The sequence below is a fragment of the Pyxicephalus adspersus genome, chromosome 9 (assembly GCF_032062135.1).
Source record: "Pyxicephalus adspersus chromosome 9, UCB_Pads_2.0, whole genome shotgun sequence".
Taxonomy (NCBI): domain Eukaryota; kingdom Metazoa; phylum Chordata; class Amphibia; order Anura; family Pyxicephalidae; genus Pyxicephalus; species Pyxicephalus adspersus.
In genome coordinates this window covers 19,718,080-19,734,853 of record NC_092866.1, presented here as the reverse complement: position 1 = coordinate 19,734,853, position 16,774 = coordinate 19,718,080, and the positions used below count along the sequence as shown (strand labels likewise).

Here is a 16,774-nt window from a genome sequence, read left to right as displayed (position 1 = left end):
TTAAAGCCTACAATCTAAAATAAATTTCCATGCAAAAAATATTTTTGGTTTTTTTTTTCCTTTTTGCATGGAAGTACGCAAAGAATTAGAACACCCGGCGTTCGTGTACACATCCCTCAAAGATTCCTGATGATGTCAGTACATACGCCCATCGATGGGGGTCGTAGCAGGAAATTCAAATATTTTGTATTGAATTCAATACAAAGTCCTGTATCCAATCCAATCCAAAATAATTCAAAATATATTTATGTGGTTTTGTCTATAGGTATGTGACGTAAAATTTACCACACTAGGGAGGTGTTTTAGAAAAATATATTACTATACAGTATACCCAATTATTGCATTTTCAGTATTTTTTATTTATTTATGCATTCTTGTTTAAGCTGATTTTTGTGTTTTTTTATTTAATTCTATTATTAAAGTTATTATTTTTTTTTTTACATGATTGTGTGTTTCAAACTTTTTTTATATTCAGGATATTTACTAGATCCTTGTTCAGACATTTTTCTGTAGGTTACAGGTCTACAATTTAAAAAAAAATTTCATGAAAAACAGTGTATCGCTTTTGGTACAGAAATCCAGACATCAGTGAAACACCCAGGAGGTTAATGTATACAATTTGGCTTTATAATTGCTTTATTTGATTCATTTGTTTTATAATATAAATTTTAAAGTGAAAAAATGTTATTTATTAATATATTCAGTAGATACGTTTAGGCCTTTTAATGCAAAAAATGTACTCTACCATTTCCAGAACCCCTCGGAAGGTCATGTCTACCGACACCAGGGTGGGTTCTCTCCAGTCTGTGACAGGTCGGATATTCATAAGACGAGTAGACTGATTTAGAACTCCCAGAATGTCTGCCACATCGTAGTATCCACATGTGCTCTGACCACAACATGTAGCTGCTGCAAAGAATAAAAGACAAAATGAAAGAAAGGGTCAGATGTTTGTTCATAATAAATAATTAACATCAGCATCCAAACAAAGATACTATCACCATGCAAAATTACTATGTGATAAGCCTCTATTGCAAGCTGCCATTTTCACCAGCTCATTGATTACCTTTTATTTTCAGGGTAGTTATTTAGTTTCAAGTGAATCAGAACAGCTGTTACACTACTCTGGAAGTAATGTACGGAAAGGCGTCAGTGATTGTCAGTTTCCATAAAATGTCTTTTATACCAAAATAGTATCCATGATTCTATGATCCACAAGGTCCAGAGTCTTTTATTATCTGAACATCAGAGAAGTGTCCTTCTTCAGCTGCCACAAACTTTTCCGGGTAAAGTAGGCTTTGGGGATCTTTCAATTTCTGAAGACTGCAGAGGTGTGTTTAAATAATTGGGACAGGTGTCTAGAATCCAATGTAAGATCGCCAGTTGTCACTCGTAGAAGAGTCCCGTGAAGGGTTATATAAGGGCACATTCAGGTATGTTACAAAGTGTTATTTATAGCTTCTCTCCAGTCATAACGTTCTTTTTGCACAATTGTAGATAGTCCTCTTCTGTGCTGAAAACAATCAGTTATATTTCCCTGCACATTTTGGCTTTCACACAACACACATTGGAAGCTCCAGTAGGTGTTTTGTGCCCTCCTTATTTCCTGTCTGATAGACTACAAGGATTATCCATTCCACTTGCCCCCATCTCTATTTTCCTTACCCCCCCCCCCCCCTTTCAACTATTTGTTCAGTCAGTCATAATGTGTTGGCTTTATGTGTGGGCATTCCCTAGCATAGTCTGTATGGAAATACAATCTGCCTGGAATGCCTGTGTGCTGATACAGTGCCCCTGATTCATCAAGCAGAATCGGATTATCGGTCGCGCATTCGTATTCGCGATCCGGAATCGTACGCGATCGCGCTATTCAGCAACTGAAAAAGATCGCGGCCGGAGCCGCGCATGAGATCCTCCTTAATCGCGCAGCTGAAATCTAATCGCCTTAATTGGCAGATTCGCGCTCCCTATTGTGAAGGCTGGAATCCGGCTGGTAGTGAGGCGAGTGTACGCGCATACTCCAGTCCGGACCGCGGTAATCCGCGATCGATGGCCGCGCGTACTTTCGTGCTTCCAGCGAGCGCGGATTTTATTGATGAATCAGGGGCAGTGTGTGAAAGGCAGTGCTGTGAGCTGAGAAATATGTCATCACTAAGTTTACTCTTCTGCTATCATGGTGTTTATTTTTACAATGACTTCTGCTAAACTTACATTTAGTGGAGTCACAAAACAGTAACTGCATGAGCACAGACATAATATAACAAAACCAAGGTTTTCGATTTATTGTACTGTTCACAGTGGCAGAGGAGAACTGATAAAGGTTAGTGAAAACTACGAGATAAGCTTAGCATTTACAGAGGCAAGTTTTAGGTTTGCCCAGAGTTCAGTGGTACCACAGGGGAGAGAATTGTTCGGATTTTAGTAAGTGGCAGAGATAAAGGATTGCCTGTACACTATAATGTACAGCATGCCTTTGGAGTATCCATGTGTTGCACTAGAAATAAGTAGAATGACTGTGCTGAGCTTTGCAAAGGGTACAGAGAATCTTTCCTGCCTCCCCTGAGCCAGAACACCCCTGCCTGTGATTGGTCAGTAATGATAGGCAGAGATTTGCACAGTCAAAGGTCAAAATATTTAAAAAAGTACCAAGGGACTGTACATGGGGATAGGGGAGGAAAGTTTGAAGGTACCTTTAAGTTGGTGTCCAGTTTAGCTTCAAGGGCAATTTGATCATCTTGTATGAATATATAAAAGGCTCATATGGTGAACATGGACTCCCTAAAGTAATAACTCCAGAAAATGTTGATCCCTTATACATCCAATTCCCTTTCCTGTCATTGTTTTTCTTTTGTTGGAGAAAAATGAACCATTCATTATAAGTTTTTAGCCTTCCTCTGGTTCAACTGTAACAAAAGGGTTCTGATAATGCATGTGTTCAATTTATTTATTTATGCATTTATTATTAGTTGAACGTGCCAAACTATGTAACTATGAAATTTACTTTTATTGCTCTCTGTTATCAGCCATTTGCCTTTTCTGTTTATAATGACTCCCATAACTCCTATAAAATTTTTGTGAGCAGAGGTCATGTGAACTAAAATACCGAACACTTAGACACAATGCACCTTATTTCCTTAGATTTTTCATGTGTTGTACTAGTCAGTTGTACATAAGGCTGAGGCTGCATGCATGGTTATCAATAATTAAATGGAACAAGGAAAAACATAAGGTAAGAATGCATACAATTACTATGGTACTTTTAGTATAGTATTAATTCACATAGAAACAGTTGACCATTAAGGAATTATACATCTTGAGATGTTTTATCACATCAAGTAGTTACTATAGAAGGGGATTAAAGGAAGATAGATCATAAAGGGCCCAGGTAAATATAAACATACTGGTGTTATTGATTTAAACTGTCTTTCATCCATTTGACCCCCAACGTATGAACCAGCAGGGTTGGTTCCAATTTCCACATATATATAGGTATCTTCAGGGATGTGAATAAGATCACAATATATAGATGATTACATTATACAAAAAAGTAAAATGATCAGGGATGGGTACTGCTAGGATTTGTGAAAAGAAAGAATTGTCCTACTTCCCAAGCAATTGTGAAGTGTTGGAGAAGTTTTAGGAACAGCAAATAAAAAGTAATAATTTTTACTCATACATAAAAAATAAAAGAATTATTACATTATTATTAATGGGGTTTACGCTTGATTAATATAATTAACCATTTTATGATATTGGCATTTTTTTACATCTTACCTTTTGGACTAAATAATATACTTGTTATTCTATTTTTGACATCTCTGACAAAATATATATTCATTCATGTTAACGTGAGGATTTTCTTATTTATTTGCATAAATAAAGTTTACCACTTTATTGTCCCTAAAACTCCTAATTGGGGATTTGCTCTTGTGAATACAGATCACTATACAGCAGTGTTTTTCCATCAGGATTCTTCCAGAGGTTGCTGGGGGTTCCTTGAGCAGTGAGTAATTTGTACTTCTCAGGACAGATTAGGTGACACCGATGATCTTTTTGGCTATCTGTAATGGTAACATTCTTCCCAGTCACCACCACACTAATGTACTGTGAGCTGTATATGTAGTAATTAAACCAAGGGTTCCCCAAGACCTAATTTTTTTTTTACAAGGGTACCCCTATGTTACAAAGGTTGGAAACACTGCTAAAGATCATTACAGTGTTTTTGAGAAGGGTCCATTAGAGTATAGCTGTTCTTAAAGGAGGGGAATGGTAGGCATACATTTATATATGAAATAAAGTAAAATGCCTGGTTTAAAAAACAAATAAAATTGGGTCTTTCGGCATGTTTGTGACATAAAGAAAGATAATAAGTTGTAGAGGATGGGATCTATATTGTGTTTCAGCTGAACGCTTAGGTGTCCAGAGGTAGAAAAGGCTGTAGTGAGGCTACCAGGATTTCGCATATGGACCTTTACAGTTCTTTTCTTCTAGCAGCACATTTTTGCTTTGTTGGATTGACCTGTCAAACTTCTAAATTAAACTTTGCTTTTCAATATTAAAAGTGGTAAAAATCAGAAATTAGATGAAACTCACCACATAGGAGAACCATAAGCTGGAGACTCCTCAGCATTTCAGAAGAGCGACATGCAGGTAAAGCTGAAGGTATTCTCTTTGTTCTGAACTCATTGTTAACTCAGGTAAACCAAGATAAAGCAGTTAAACTGGACAGGCAACTCCCCTGAATGCACATGCAATATATTCCCACAGCTGATGCTAGACACAGAACTGCAAGTGGGAATTATTGATAATTTGCTTCCAAAGCCTACATAGCTATCTAAATATTTAACCTGCCCTTGACTGGGAGTGGTGTTTTACAAGAAGTGAGGGCTGGACAAAAGAACCCGAGAAGTAACTTTAAGGATAAAGTTGTAAAATTGTGTTTGTCTATCCTCACCACAGGAAAGGGAATTCAGCTGTAATGTAGGATGAATCGAGGTATGTAGGCTTCTGGATCTGTTTCTGATATCACGTAAAGTCATATACAAACACTAATTACATGACATTATTTCCTTATATTTACCTTGTAATAAGTTGTATAGAAATGTCTTATGCAACTATACTTGTTAGCAGTGTTTCTGAACCTTTTTAACATAAGGGAACCCCTTGAAATAACTTTCAGGGAACCCCCGCTATGAATACTACATCCACAGCTTACAGTACATTATTGTGGTGATCAGTGAGAAGATTGCCTTGGCTAGTGGGGAGAATGTCACACTTATAGATAGCCAAAAATAACATTGGTATTAGTTAGACAGACCTAAGAGTCACAAACTGGTCATTGCTCAAGGACCCATTGCAAACTCTATAGGAACCCTGATTGAAAAACACTGCTCTATAGTATCCTTCCCACATGCCCTGCATACTAAGTACAATTAAAAAAATGCATATATTATGCACAAAATAATTGAAATCTGTAATAATCCACCTTGGTAAGTGAATAGCCTAAATTCCTCCAGCAAATCACACCCATAGTGTTCTGCAATACCAACAATTGCATTGTTAGAATTATTGGCTTGCCTTAATTCAGCTTGCAATAAAACAAAGATGCAGATATGGACAAACTATGGCCCATTGGGCTTTTTATTCTTGCCTGTCAAATATCGGTACGAAGTTGTCCACTGGCAAAAAAAAAGGGTGACCAACAACACTGTTCCCACTGAAACTGAATGTATATTGAATGTAGGTTTTCTTTTACTTTTTGTTACTTGCTTTTACACATAATATCCAATATCCATCTGATATTGGGCAGGTCCGTCTGTCAAATTTTTAAACTCATTGTGGCCCCTGAGCCAAAAAGTTTGCCCACCCCTGTTCTACAGATACTATTGCCAGGCCATAAAACTAAATAACAATCTTTCTATAAGTATGTATGTTCATTTATCATAGTTTATTATTTTTTTTTACTTTTAAAAGCCTCCCTTATGTAGACACCTAGTAGTCCTGAGTCTGTGGCTGTGTGCCGCCATCATGGCTGTGATGTCAGCAGTTTTAGCAGACTAACAGGTGATCCTCTGTAGCATTCTCCTGGCTGGGGCATTAAAGGGTATGTAGGGGGGCAAGGTCAGGGAAGCTTGGCCATCATAGACACTACCAGGGATGAGAGGGGCTATGATATGCAAGGAGGGACGAGGCTGTTCTATGGAATTGACTTCTCCTGAAAAAGTCGCAGCAAAGTGTAGCAAGTTCTCTCCACAGATGTTCAATTATAGAAAGCCATGGCTGCACATCAAGGTAAAATATTCCAAACATTTATTACACAATCTCTCTTGTGTGCCAGCACACGGCAATGCCTGGTAATGTCATACTGAGCACTGGATCTGACATAAGGCACCAATGCAATATTTTGTCAAATATATAGGCTGCCTTAATACAATGCACAAAAGTGGACAGGTGTAGATGTGCCCATGTGGCACCATGCTTCCCGAGTTGAAATTGATAAAACAGAATTTGAGTTTTCCGTGTACCCAGGTGGCACGTGAACAGACTGGACTCAGACAAGCTTAGTGAGAAAACCATGTTTATTGGATTTGGGCTGTTTGTAAAACTATACAAATTTACAGCATAGTGCAAATAGGTCTCATTAGTGCATCAGATTCAAGTAGAGCTACAGTGTATACAAGGCTGTGAGGTACAGCTGCTGGGTAGGTGAGGTTGTTGCTGACCGTTACTTTATTGATCAGATATAGATCAGCTGATAAAAATTATTCAATCATAGTAAATCAATACAAGTGAACAATGAAACGTCTGGGCTTTCCAAAGGAACCCGAAAACATGAAAGCCTGATTGGTGACACTGGGCAATACCCCTGTTCCTTCAGTTTCAGTTCCATCCTTCAAAATGCAGATAAATCTTTTGCCAGTGCAAAATTAACAATCTGGAAGAACACTGATTGGCCTAAAATTGGTAATAAAATACAAACACAAGACAAACATAGGTTTGATCATTGTCTGCCATACTTTTTATAGTTATAGATGAATGGTACATTGTGTCTAATTTATGAAAGTTGTCCAAAATTGGAGAAGATAGACTATCATGGAAGAACTTAAATGATCCAGAAAAACTTAAAAATTAAGCCTTAGACTACAAGAGAAATGATATAAAAAGTCATATAGCAGCCAATTAAAAATCAGCTCTCATTCGTATAACTAAGTTCACATAAGATGACCTTGCATTGGTTGCAATGGTTGTTGCTATTCATTCTGATTTATGTTCTTAGACCTGGAGCACTTGCAAAGTATGTACAATAGGCTACAGCAACCAATCAGTAATCATATTACACTTTTACTGCTACTCACCTAATGAATAGTGACATCTGATTGGTCAGAGTGGATTACTAAACTGAAAGCACTAAGGGGATTAGTATGGACGTGCTTCACCAAATGGACAATATCTCACACAAAAAGAAAAGCTAATTCATGTCAGAACCCCCAAAAGATGGCTAAATCTTACACAAAGAAAATATTGTACCCCTAGAATTCTATAATGATACTAATGGGGCTCAATAACCATTTACTTTCATGTGGTGTATACATGCTGTATACAGACCACCGACTTTTTCTATATATGTATTTATTATAAAACTGCACTTTACATGATTCTTGCTGTCTGTACAATTGGTTGGTATGTGCACTATATTTCTGAACATAAATACTACATGAGTACTAAATGTGAAATACTACTATTTTAATATTATATATGTACAATATAGAGTAAATACTTTCATAGGAAAGGATTACAAACTCCTGCAGGTTTTAATTGTACCCCAAGGGTTACCACCTTGGGTTGGTACTTTACCACTAATAAAGAAATAGTAAAGAAAAACCATTCTGATCAATTAGAAACCAGAACAATCTTATATGTTGTTCATGTAGGTAGGTAAACAAACAACATTCTGAATCTGATTGCTATAATATTGCTCTAAATAAACCCCATTCATACTATAGAGCAAGGTATACTAAAGGAAATATATATGGAGTATTGGGCTAGATATTTGTCGCTATACAGAAATCTCCTGCTGTAGCTGATTAAACTGAGTAAACAACCGACTGGGAACAAGCACTAATATTGCCAGTGAAGGAGAACACAGCGGGGTGCCTCCGACTCGTCCTCTCCCTTACCTTTCTATAGAACTGGACAACGCTGTGTGTACAGCACTTGTTCATTCTGCTCTCACTGGGAACAGTCGTGAAAGATTGCTTCCAGTGACGTATATCTGATGTCTGTACATAGCTTAAGACTAATTGGAATGATTATTGGTTCTTGGTAGTTAAACCATATTTTCTCGCTATAATACTAACCTAACTCCTGTAGAAGGAGGTTCAAGTCAATATAGCTGCTCCCTTTAACTATTGTCCAGTATGCCTAACAACTGACTGTAAAATATGTAGGTTTGTTTAGGTATTAGTATATTAGTGTTAGGTTTACGGTTTACATTCTTTGAGACTTTTTTCCTTTAGTATGAAGACCATTTTCTATCTCCATCCAGCAAATGTGCTATTATGTATATGTGTTAAAAAAAATAAAAATGAGCTTTAGGACCATGTCAAAAATACAGTCTTGACACTTGGCCTTTATTTGGCATCAGTGTCAGGATTGCTAAGAGCCTCTATGGAATTGCTTCCTATTGGAGAGGACAGTGATATTGTTAGCTATACTGATTCTGCAGAATTTGGGGCCAGCGAAAGATCAATTCCACTGAGGTTGCTGCAATGATCACCTGCAAAGCTGTATTGCTAGAGGTCAACTTGGCCCTTAGAACGCAGCAACCGAATACAGTTTGGATTCTGACAGTAAACTTGAAATGACAGATTTCTGATTGGTTGAACAGGTTACATGACACCTTTTCTGTTATAATGTACTATTACAGCTGAACGCCAGCCAGATATAAATGGCACAAATGAATGCAGTTCCTAATTATTAACACATTAAATGCAAGTATATGTATAGGAACTTGGTACATCTGAGTTCAGAGAGATGGAAAGAGAAGCAGCACAAGGAGCCAATCATGTGTACTGTAGTGCAAGCAATATAGGAGGAGAAAGCAGAATAACAGAAAAAGTAGCTCTTCAATCCATAGTTCCATTTTAAGTGCCCAGTTATAGGAATGAGAGTGAGATCTATATATGAAAAAGAAACTGCAGGATAAAGGAGCAGGTTCCATCTCCATAAGGTTGTATTGGAAAAGTCATGTAAATCTCAGGATTGGATAGACAAAAATGAAAATGCTTTGGCAGGTAAAACAGCCCCGTATAAGTATTTTATTGATGCATTCAGGTGATTGCCTGGACTTGGGGTTTAAATAAAACCTTAGCCTTGTAGACACTGTGGAAGAAGAGAAGTTATATTTACTAAATGCATACTAAAGTTACATTACACGTGCAGGCTTATTCAATAATCCCCAGCAACCAATCAGAAATGATCTTTCACTAATATGCGTTCGATCTGATTGGTCACTGCCTTTATCATTGCTCCTTGGATTTCTTTATCGAATAAGCCTAACTGTATTATGTATTCCATTTTGGTTGTTTATCCCACATGTTTAGCAGCAGAATTCAAAATATGCATTAACATAGATAAACCCTGGTAATTTACCTTACGTGTGTCAGATGGAAGTCAGGGAATCATTGATGGAAGCCCCGAGCCCGAAGCAGTAAGCAGGGGAGAAGATTAGGTAACATCTCTAATTGTGAAGGGGTTAACATATAGAATGCCATCAATTTACAATCAATCTCAGTGATATATGAAAAGATTTTAATACTGCAAAAAGCCAAAGATCCATATATAATTATAACCTTATAAATACTAAACACAAGTGCTAAGAACCTGGATATGTAAATGTTCACATTGTGTAGATATATATTTATATATGTACACATGGATGTCTGAATATATATATATATATAAGTATATAAAAAAGAACTAAGCTCAACTTTGTTATAAAATAATATTAACTGACTTTTATCTCCAAAAGCTACAAAAAAATGAAAGAAAAATTACCAGCGCTTCCCAGAATCCTTAGCGGCTCACGGCAGGTAACTCATTACATTCAGTGGATCCCCCCTCCTTTCCTCCGCAGGGCAGAAGAAAGTCAGAGTAGGGTCTCACAGGATCAGGTAAACATGAGCATAGCATATTCACTTTTAGGGCCATAGGAAACATTATTTGTGTGCAAAACAATCATGGCACTGAAAGAGGTCCAACATTTTCATGCTATTTTTTGGAACAAAGAGAGTTGTCCTAAAATGTTTCCTGAATCCCGTTCATTTCATACATTCAAACCTGGACGTGTTTGTGGTGCACACCCAGAATCCACTCCTCCCCTGCAGAAAATGAACCTTCTGCATTATATATCCATCATTATATAACCATTTCAGCTTGGCTGGTCTTCACCTACATCTGGAGTTGGGCTTGGAGTCCAGCGGATCCAGCAGTCAACTATTAGCAAAAGCTTGACACATCAGTTGTGTTTTTATGTTTTTTAAAAATTGGCCGCACTACAGAAAGGTAATTATTTCAGTAGTATTTGAGTATTTTTGTTCTGATATGGATTCCCATAGAGATAGAGATCTCCCATAGATATAGAGTTAGAGTGGCATCTTGATAGGTAAGTGTATATGAAGTGAGTCTCCACACTCATCTAAATACTAATATATTCTTGATCACATATGCAATGCACATTGTTTAATGTGAATGTAAACCCTAGAAATCTCTTATTTGCAAAGGTGTGCTCTTACATCTGTTTTATTATTGTCAGAAATCCACAGCTGTCATTTACACTCTACAGGATTATCCTGCCTGTTCAGATGACCTCTGTACACTACAGAACACCTCCTGTCTATATTGTGGGAATGTAGTCCAAACATGCTTTCTTTTCTAAATAAATTCCTATTCTAAGGTAAAAACACTGTTCCTCCAAAGATATATAACCGTGAGTGTTGTCACCCTAGGATAGGAAGTATGTTACTGGTATGATCACTTAGAACTAATGCAGCCATTTCATCTAGGGACCGGTAGGCTTACTTTTTATTAAGCTTTTGTTTTTTAGTTTTGGCTATTTTTGTTTTAAAATTGACTTATTTCTTACTTGTAGCTCTGTAGTTGTAAGAATTTCATACTACTATGTTACAGTTACCTTCAGCATTTTTCTTGCCTCGTATGATATTACAGGTAGGTTGACTGCCAAATTATGAGTTTAACCTGCTTGTCTAGCACCTATGTTTCCAGCAGCCTCTGAATACTCCCATCAGCAGTTACTGGCAATAACATAGTATTTGGAGAGGCAGCAAAGAGCGGAGAAACACATATCATTGATTAACAACCATGGCAGCACTGAGAAAATAAAACTTTGATTAGCCATATAATGCAGGAGGTTCACTTTCAATCTTGTAACATACAGCGGTCCTGTATAATGGCACTCTTATTTATAACATATAGTTGGATGTGAAGGTCACTCATTTCTATCCTCTGGGGGGTGCAAGTTAAGGGTGGTGTCTCCTGGAATTACCCCACTGGAGAGGTAAGACACCACTGTGTCATCAGTACCAAAAAGAGATGAGGACCCTGATAGATGAACCATCTCTTCCGTCAGGAACGGGACTGTGTTCTCAAGCTCTGTATCTTTTCCTGAGAAGATAAAAGAGAGAACACAAAACAAGGGTATGTAAACTAATAAAAAATAGGGAATGGTGATCAAAAATAATGTCAAGCCCAATACATATCAGGTGCCATCTCTAATTGTAGCAATATGCCTACATACACTTAGAGTCGTATTATAACATAGTTCTAGAACAGCAGGAGGGCCATTCAAATTTCTATATTATAATCCAACTTAACCTCATTTCTAAAACGCCCTACCCCAAATTCAATACTCTATAGGACCAAAACCAATGATCCATTGTATATTGGGTGAAAGCAGTGATGTCCTAGGACTTGTGTGTAGGGTGCGGATGGAAAAGGGGTAAGTGTTATCAAGTGATTGGGATAGTTTTTAGGTTATTGATTTCATGCCAAACTTTTAAATTCTTACTGGTTTCTCAAGCTGAAAGCTGCTTGCTAAAAAAAAAAATACCTGCTCTGGCTGCCTAAAGTTTGATTTCAAACCAAGTCCACCTATTCCATTATGGAAAATCTAAAACAAAAGCAAAACTAGAAATCCTTCTGTCTTTGTAGCCAGTGGCTTCTCATGTGTTCTGCTATTATTAGGGTTCATTTATAAACAATTCTTTGTGAATACTTTGTCAATATTTGTGATTTTGTCTATCTTTATTTTTTTACAGTCCAAGTACTTGTTATATTTTTTACCATCCAAGTACATTGGCCCATTTTTATTTGCCTAGAACAATAAGAATGCACTTTGATTGAAAGAGTTGTAATTAAAATTTTTAATAAATAGACTTTTTGGGGATCCTTTCATGAAGCTGTGAATCTGATATTCAGCCCACATTTCATGGTGGAGAATTTGGCAGTGATTGATTCTCTACTCTAAAATGTTTGGTGAATGTTTGGCACTATGCTACAACTTCACTGCAATAATGCCACATCAATCCTTTATTTGTCAATGTAAAAAACAAATTTAAGATTTCTATATTCCAGGATAAAATCAGGATAAAGTCATTGTTAATGGCACATAAATACTGCAGTTACCTGAGCAAGGGGAGCTGAATTGTTGATTCAACCCTTTAGATGGCATCTCTGCTACATTCTTTTCCAGATCTACTGAGAGCTGTTGCATCTAAAATATAAATTCCAATGTGAAAGCTCAATAAAAAACAAACCATTTAATTACACACCTTAAAGTGTTGATACTGTGAGAAGAACAGTGATGTACAAAATAAACAAATCTATATAAATTGACAGGCAGATGCAGTATTGCCAACAGCTGAATATGGTTTATATGCTAAATGAAGATCAGACCGAATAGATTAAGTATATATCAGTTCTGAATAATAATGACTGGAGAGAACTTCTAAACTGTGGCTTCAGGAACTTTTCTTTTTACCTAAAACTATAGGTAAATCAGAATTTCAAATTACATCCATTTGGACCAAATATCATTGAATCGGTTGACTTAACTAAAATGTTAGTGTTATTTTAATGGTTCAAATTTTCCTTTTGTCGTTGGGGAGAAGAGAACTAAAGACTGCTTTAATTGCTCTTGCCTGAGCAAGCAAGTGGAATGCTAGAATTTTCTCAAATGCATTTGTACATACAAATGAGTGTTCTGTTAAAAACTGTAAATACAATACAAATACAGTGATATTACTTGTACAAAAAAAGTTACTAAAAAAAGTGATATTACTTTCTACTTTGCTTTGTACGAATACATTTAAAATAAAATCCTAATGCAGACCTGATTCAACTTTAACTTGACTAGTATGACCTAGAACGACCAGGGCTTGGCCTTATATCTTACCTATCCACATATCTTAGTATCCTGGATAGATTTGCAGAATTGATCCAAATAGGGCTGGACAGGGCTGATTGATTTGCAGAATCTCATTGAATAAGGCTGCCAGAAGCTTCCTAAATTATATTGTACGATTTTACATCACTTGCTTCTCTCTATTACCTACTTTTTGGAGCCTGGCTTAAATGTATTTGAGACTTTGGGGTTGGAGATGCAAAATTTTGGAGAAAAAATTTTTTTTTTTTATATAGTTTTGGATAAATCATAACTAATCAGACTTTTTCAAACATTTGCTTATCGCCACTTAGAACCTCCTGACAGGATTTATTGCTGTCCATGTTCTCAAAAGTTAGGATTTTCTTCACTTCACGTATCAGTTACAGTGGACACAAAGACAGAAATTCAAGAGAAATCTCTTCATTTAGGATATAGACAGCTATAAATGGGAAAAGTGAAGGAAAGAATAACTTTTAGATTTTGTTGTGCTGTCTTTGTCCATGCTAGCATGAGACTCCCCTATAGGGATACTGCAAGAAATTCTTGGGAAAAGATGTAACTTTTCTCTATTGAAAAAAAAGTTTAAATTGGAGCAACACTTTAAAGCCTGGAAGTCTGGCTCTCTGAAGTTTAGGAATTACATTGTGATTGGCTGAAATTTTTTCTTTGATGCTTTTCTATCATAAAATATATTGGCACAAATAAGATTCTCACCGGTGACATACTGGTGTCCATGGCTGGAATACTCCATTCACTTACACACAGACCAGCACTGAAAACCTGAAAAATGTCATATATTACTCCACAGTATTAGATAAATGATTGCTAAGTATAGTATAATGTGAAGCCTCACAAATATGCAGTTTTGGGATTATGTATTTCAATGGAAATTGTTTTTTATCAACATCTTTTGCAACAAGCAAACATGTTATCATTCCACAATCAGCAAGGTTTGTGATTTAACTAACAGTAAAAGTGTAAGAGTAGGAATAAAGGGAATGATGGTGGGCAGTAAGTGCAGAAAAAGGGTGCTGAGCATATACATTTGGCATAGAGGTATGTTGGGAGAAGAGTGCAAAGGGTATGGCATATGGTATGGTATTTGGTCATATGTGCGGGACAGAAGTGTGGAGAGTATGATAGTGGAATCTAGAGGTGTGCACATGACAATGGGTCATATGTGAAGAAGAGGAGTGTAGAGGATATGGCATTGGGCCATATGTGTATGGCATGAATGGAGCAGGTATGAGAGAGAGCAGTATGTGAAGGACATGAGTGTGCAGGATATGACAGTGGAACTGCGACCTATTTTCTTATGTCATTGTTTTATTGATAAAAGTCTCTAACTTCTATCAAATACCACAATAAGTAATATTTTCATATATTATTGGTTTTAAAACCTGACTGTACACCTATGTTTTTAGTATACTGTGCTGTTTACAGAAATCAAGAGATACTCACATCCAGAACAGCAGTTGAATCCAAGTTATATTGCTGACTTCTAAGTAGCAGTTGAAGGCCCTCTAAACTCACATCGGTATTATCCAAGGTGTCTGGGAGCTCTTGTCTAGCAAACAAACATGAGCATGTGAAAGAAGGTTTCTGCCATTTAGATAGTGAGCAGGGAAAACAGATTTTTGTAGGGAATACAAATCAGTAAAATACAGCAGGTATGGGGTTTCCTCTAAGGAACATTATATTATTATAAAACAAATATTTATATTAGTAATAAGAAAAGTAATTCAATCACACTGAACATTTACAAGAAAAGCCAATGCCAGCTTGGTAAAACTGGAACAGAGGAACACAATGCATTTTTTATGCTTACATTATATATTTTAAAACACAAATAAAAGAATGAAAATGATTGTTTGTTCTTGGCAACTGCTCCTCATGTTTAAATTTGCAAAGGTTTTGCTTTTATTACCTAATGGCTATACTACCTAAATATCAACCTTTAATTAGGTTTAACATAAAGCTGCATTAACAGTATTTTTTTTAGATCGATGAACAAAGCATAGCCTAAAAAAATGGTGTTCCAGGCCCTCTACATTAATAGGCATATATCTGAAAGCTTAGAACTGCAAAATTATGTGACCAAGCGCCTAGGTCCTTAGACATGTGGCTTGCATTGATTAAAGCCTAAAGTAGCACGAAACACAAGTATTTCAGTATTTTTAATATTGATCAGTGTAGTCCAATGTGTTCAAGTTTTTCAAGACTTTCAAGACTGGACTACAGACCACCAAAGTTTGTAATAACCTGGATCTTAGGTAACTAAAAAATTGTTGAAACCACATCCCCCTTTTTGTCTTCTACTCAAAACATACTGATTCCCAAAAATCTTCAATATTTCTGATTGATGCACATTACATCCTATGTACTTTTAGACAAAAAATCCAACCACCTATCCAGATTAAATAACTGTATGTAGAGACTCAACCTATAGGATAAAAAATTGTTGGGGTTCCACTGACCTGTCCATGGGATTCCTTCTTCGCCGTGCCTCCAGTTGTTGAGATCCCGAAGGCTGGGGTGGGATGCAGCTGTCTTTACCTTCCAAGATAGATTGAACCATTGCGACTGGTAATACAGGAGGATCTGAACATGCACCGCAACTTGTCAAAGACACGTCCGTTTCTGTTGATCCCTTTACTCCAGGACTTATGGGTTCTTCTTTGATAAGAAGAAGACATTTATTCCTAATAGGAATAAACATTTAGGTCAAAAGCTTTAAAAATATGAACTTTTCCTTTCTAATTGAGAAACTAGTTTCAATAATCTGGCCATCCCACTTCCTCGCATCTTTTCATAAAAATGACGTCTGAAATGCCATGGTATATCCTTATATTGTCTTTCCTTACTTCCTCCTCCAAGACTGAAGGGCATTGACTATCTTGGAAGAATCTCAGTGATCCTGGAAAAAAACTGTTCCAGGATTGAAAACATTTACCAAATATTAGTAAATGATTTTAACAATTCCATTCCAAGTTTGCTGTATTACCCAAGTTCTCCATGATAGTCTATATTCTCCAGTCTTGCAGAACTTAATAAATCAGTCCCATTTTCTATCCCCCTGACCTAACTCCCAGTCAGTTCAATTTCACGCTATATTCAACCCTGGTATTGTCTGCTCCTGTTCATTAACACTTTTCATATTTTTGCAATCCTCGTCTTTTTATTTTTGACAAATAATATGGTGAAAAGAAATAACCAACTGAAGGTTACAAGCCTAACACTGCAAGAAGTGCATATACAAACATAAAAAAAGAAACTCAAAAGTACCTAGCTAGATGGAATCATTCTATATGT

At 36.5% G+C, this 16,774-nt stretch overlaps 2 protein-coding genes across 2 annotated transcripts in view; both read right to left on the bottom strand.

The window, feature by feature from the left end:
- Positions 1 to 4,721, bottom strand: part of LOC140338311 (5-hydroxytryptamine receptor 3A-like) — a 16,316-nt gene extending 11,595 nt beyond the window's left edge. Inside the window, exons 1-2 of the mRNA XM_072422486.1 lie at positions 4,594 to 4,721; positions 746 to 909 (exon numbers count right to left, since the gene is read on the bottom strand). Coding sequence (XP_072278587.1) covers positions 746 to 909; positions 4,594 to 4,630 — 201 coding nt within the window. The 5' untranslated portion in view covers positions 4,631 to 4,721. The remainder of the gene's footprint in view (positions 1 to 745; positions 910 to 4,593) is intronic.
- A 1,845-nt stretch (positions 4,722 to 6,566) lies between these two features.
- Positions 6,567 to 16,774, bottom strand: part of HSF4 (heat shock transcription factor 4) — a 41,663-nt gene continuing 31,455 nt past the window's right edge. The window contains exons 9-13 of the mRNA XM_072422865.1: positions 15,940 to 16,164; positions 14,924 to 15,029; positions 14,177 to 14,242; positions 12,703 to 12,790; positions 6,567 to 11,682 (exon numbers count right to left, since the gene is read on the bottom strand). Of these exons, the coding sequence (XP_072278966.1) occupies positions 11,507 to 11,682; positions 12,703 to 12,790; positions 14,177 to 14,242; positions 14,924 to 15,029; positions 15,940 to 16,164 (661 nt within the window). The 3' untranslated portion in view covers positions 6,567 to 11,506. The remainder of the gene's footprint in view (positions 11,683 to 12,702; positions 12,791 to 14,176; positions 14,243 to 14,923; positions 15,030 to 15,939; positions 16,165 to 16,774) is intronic.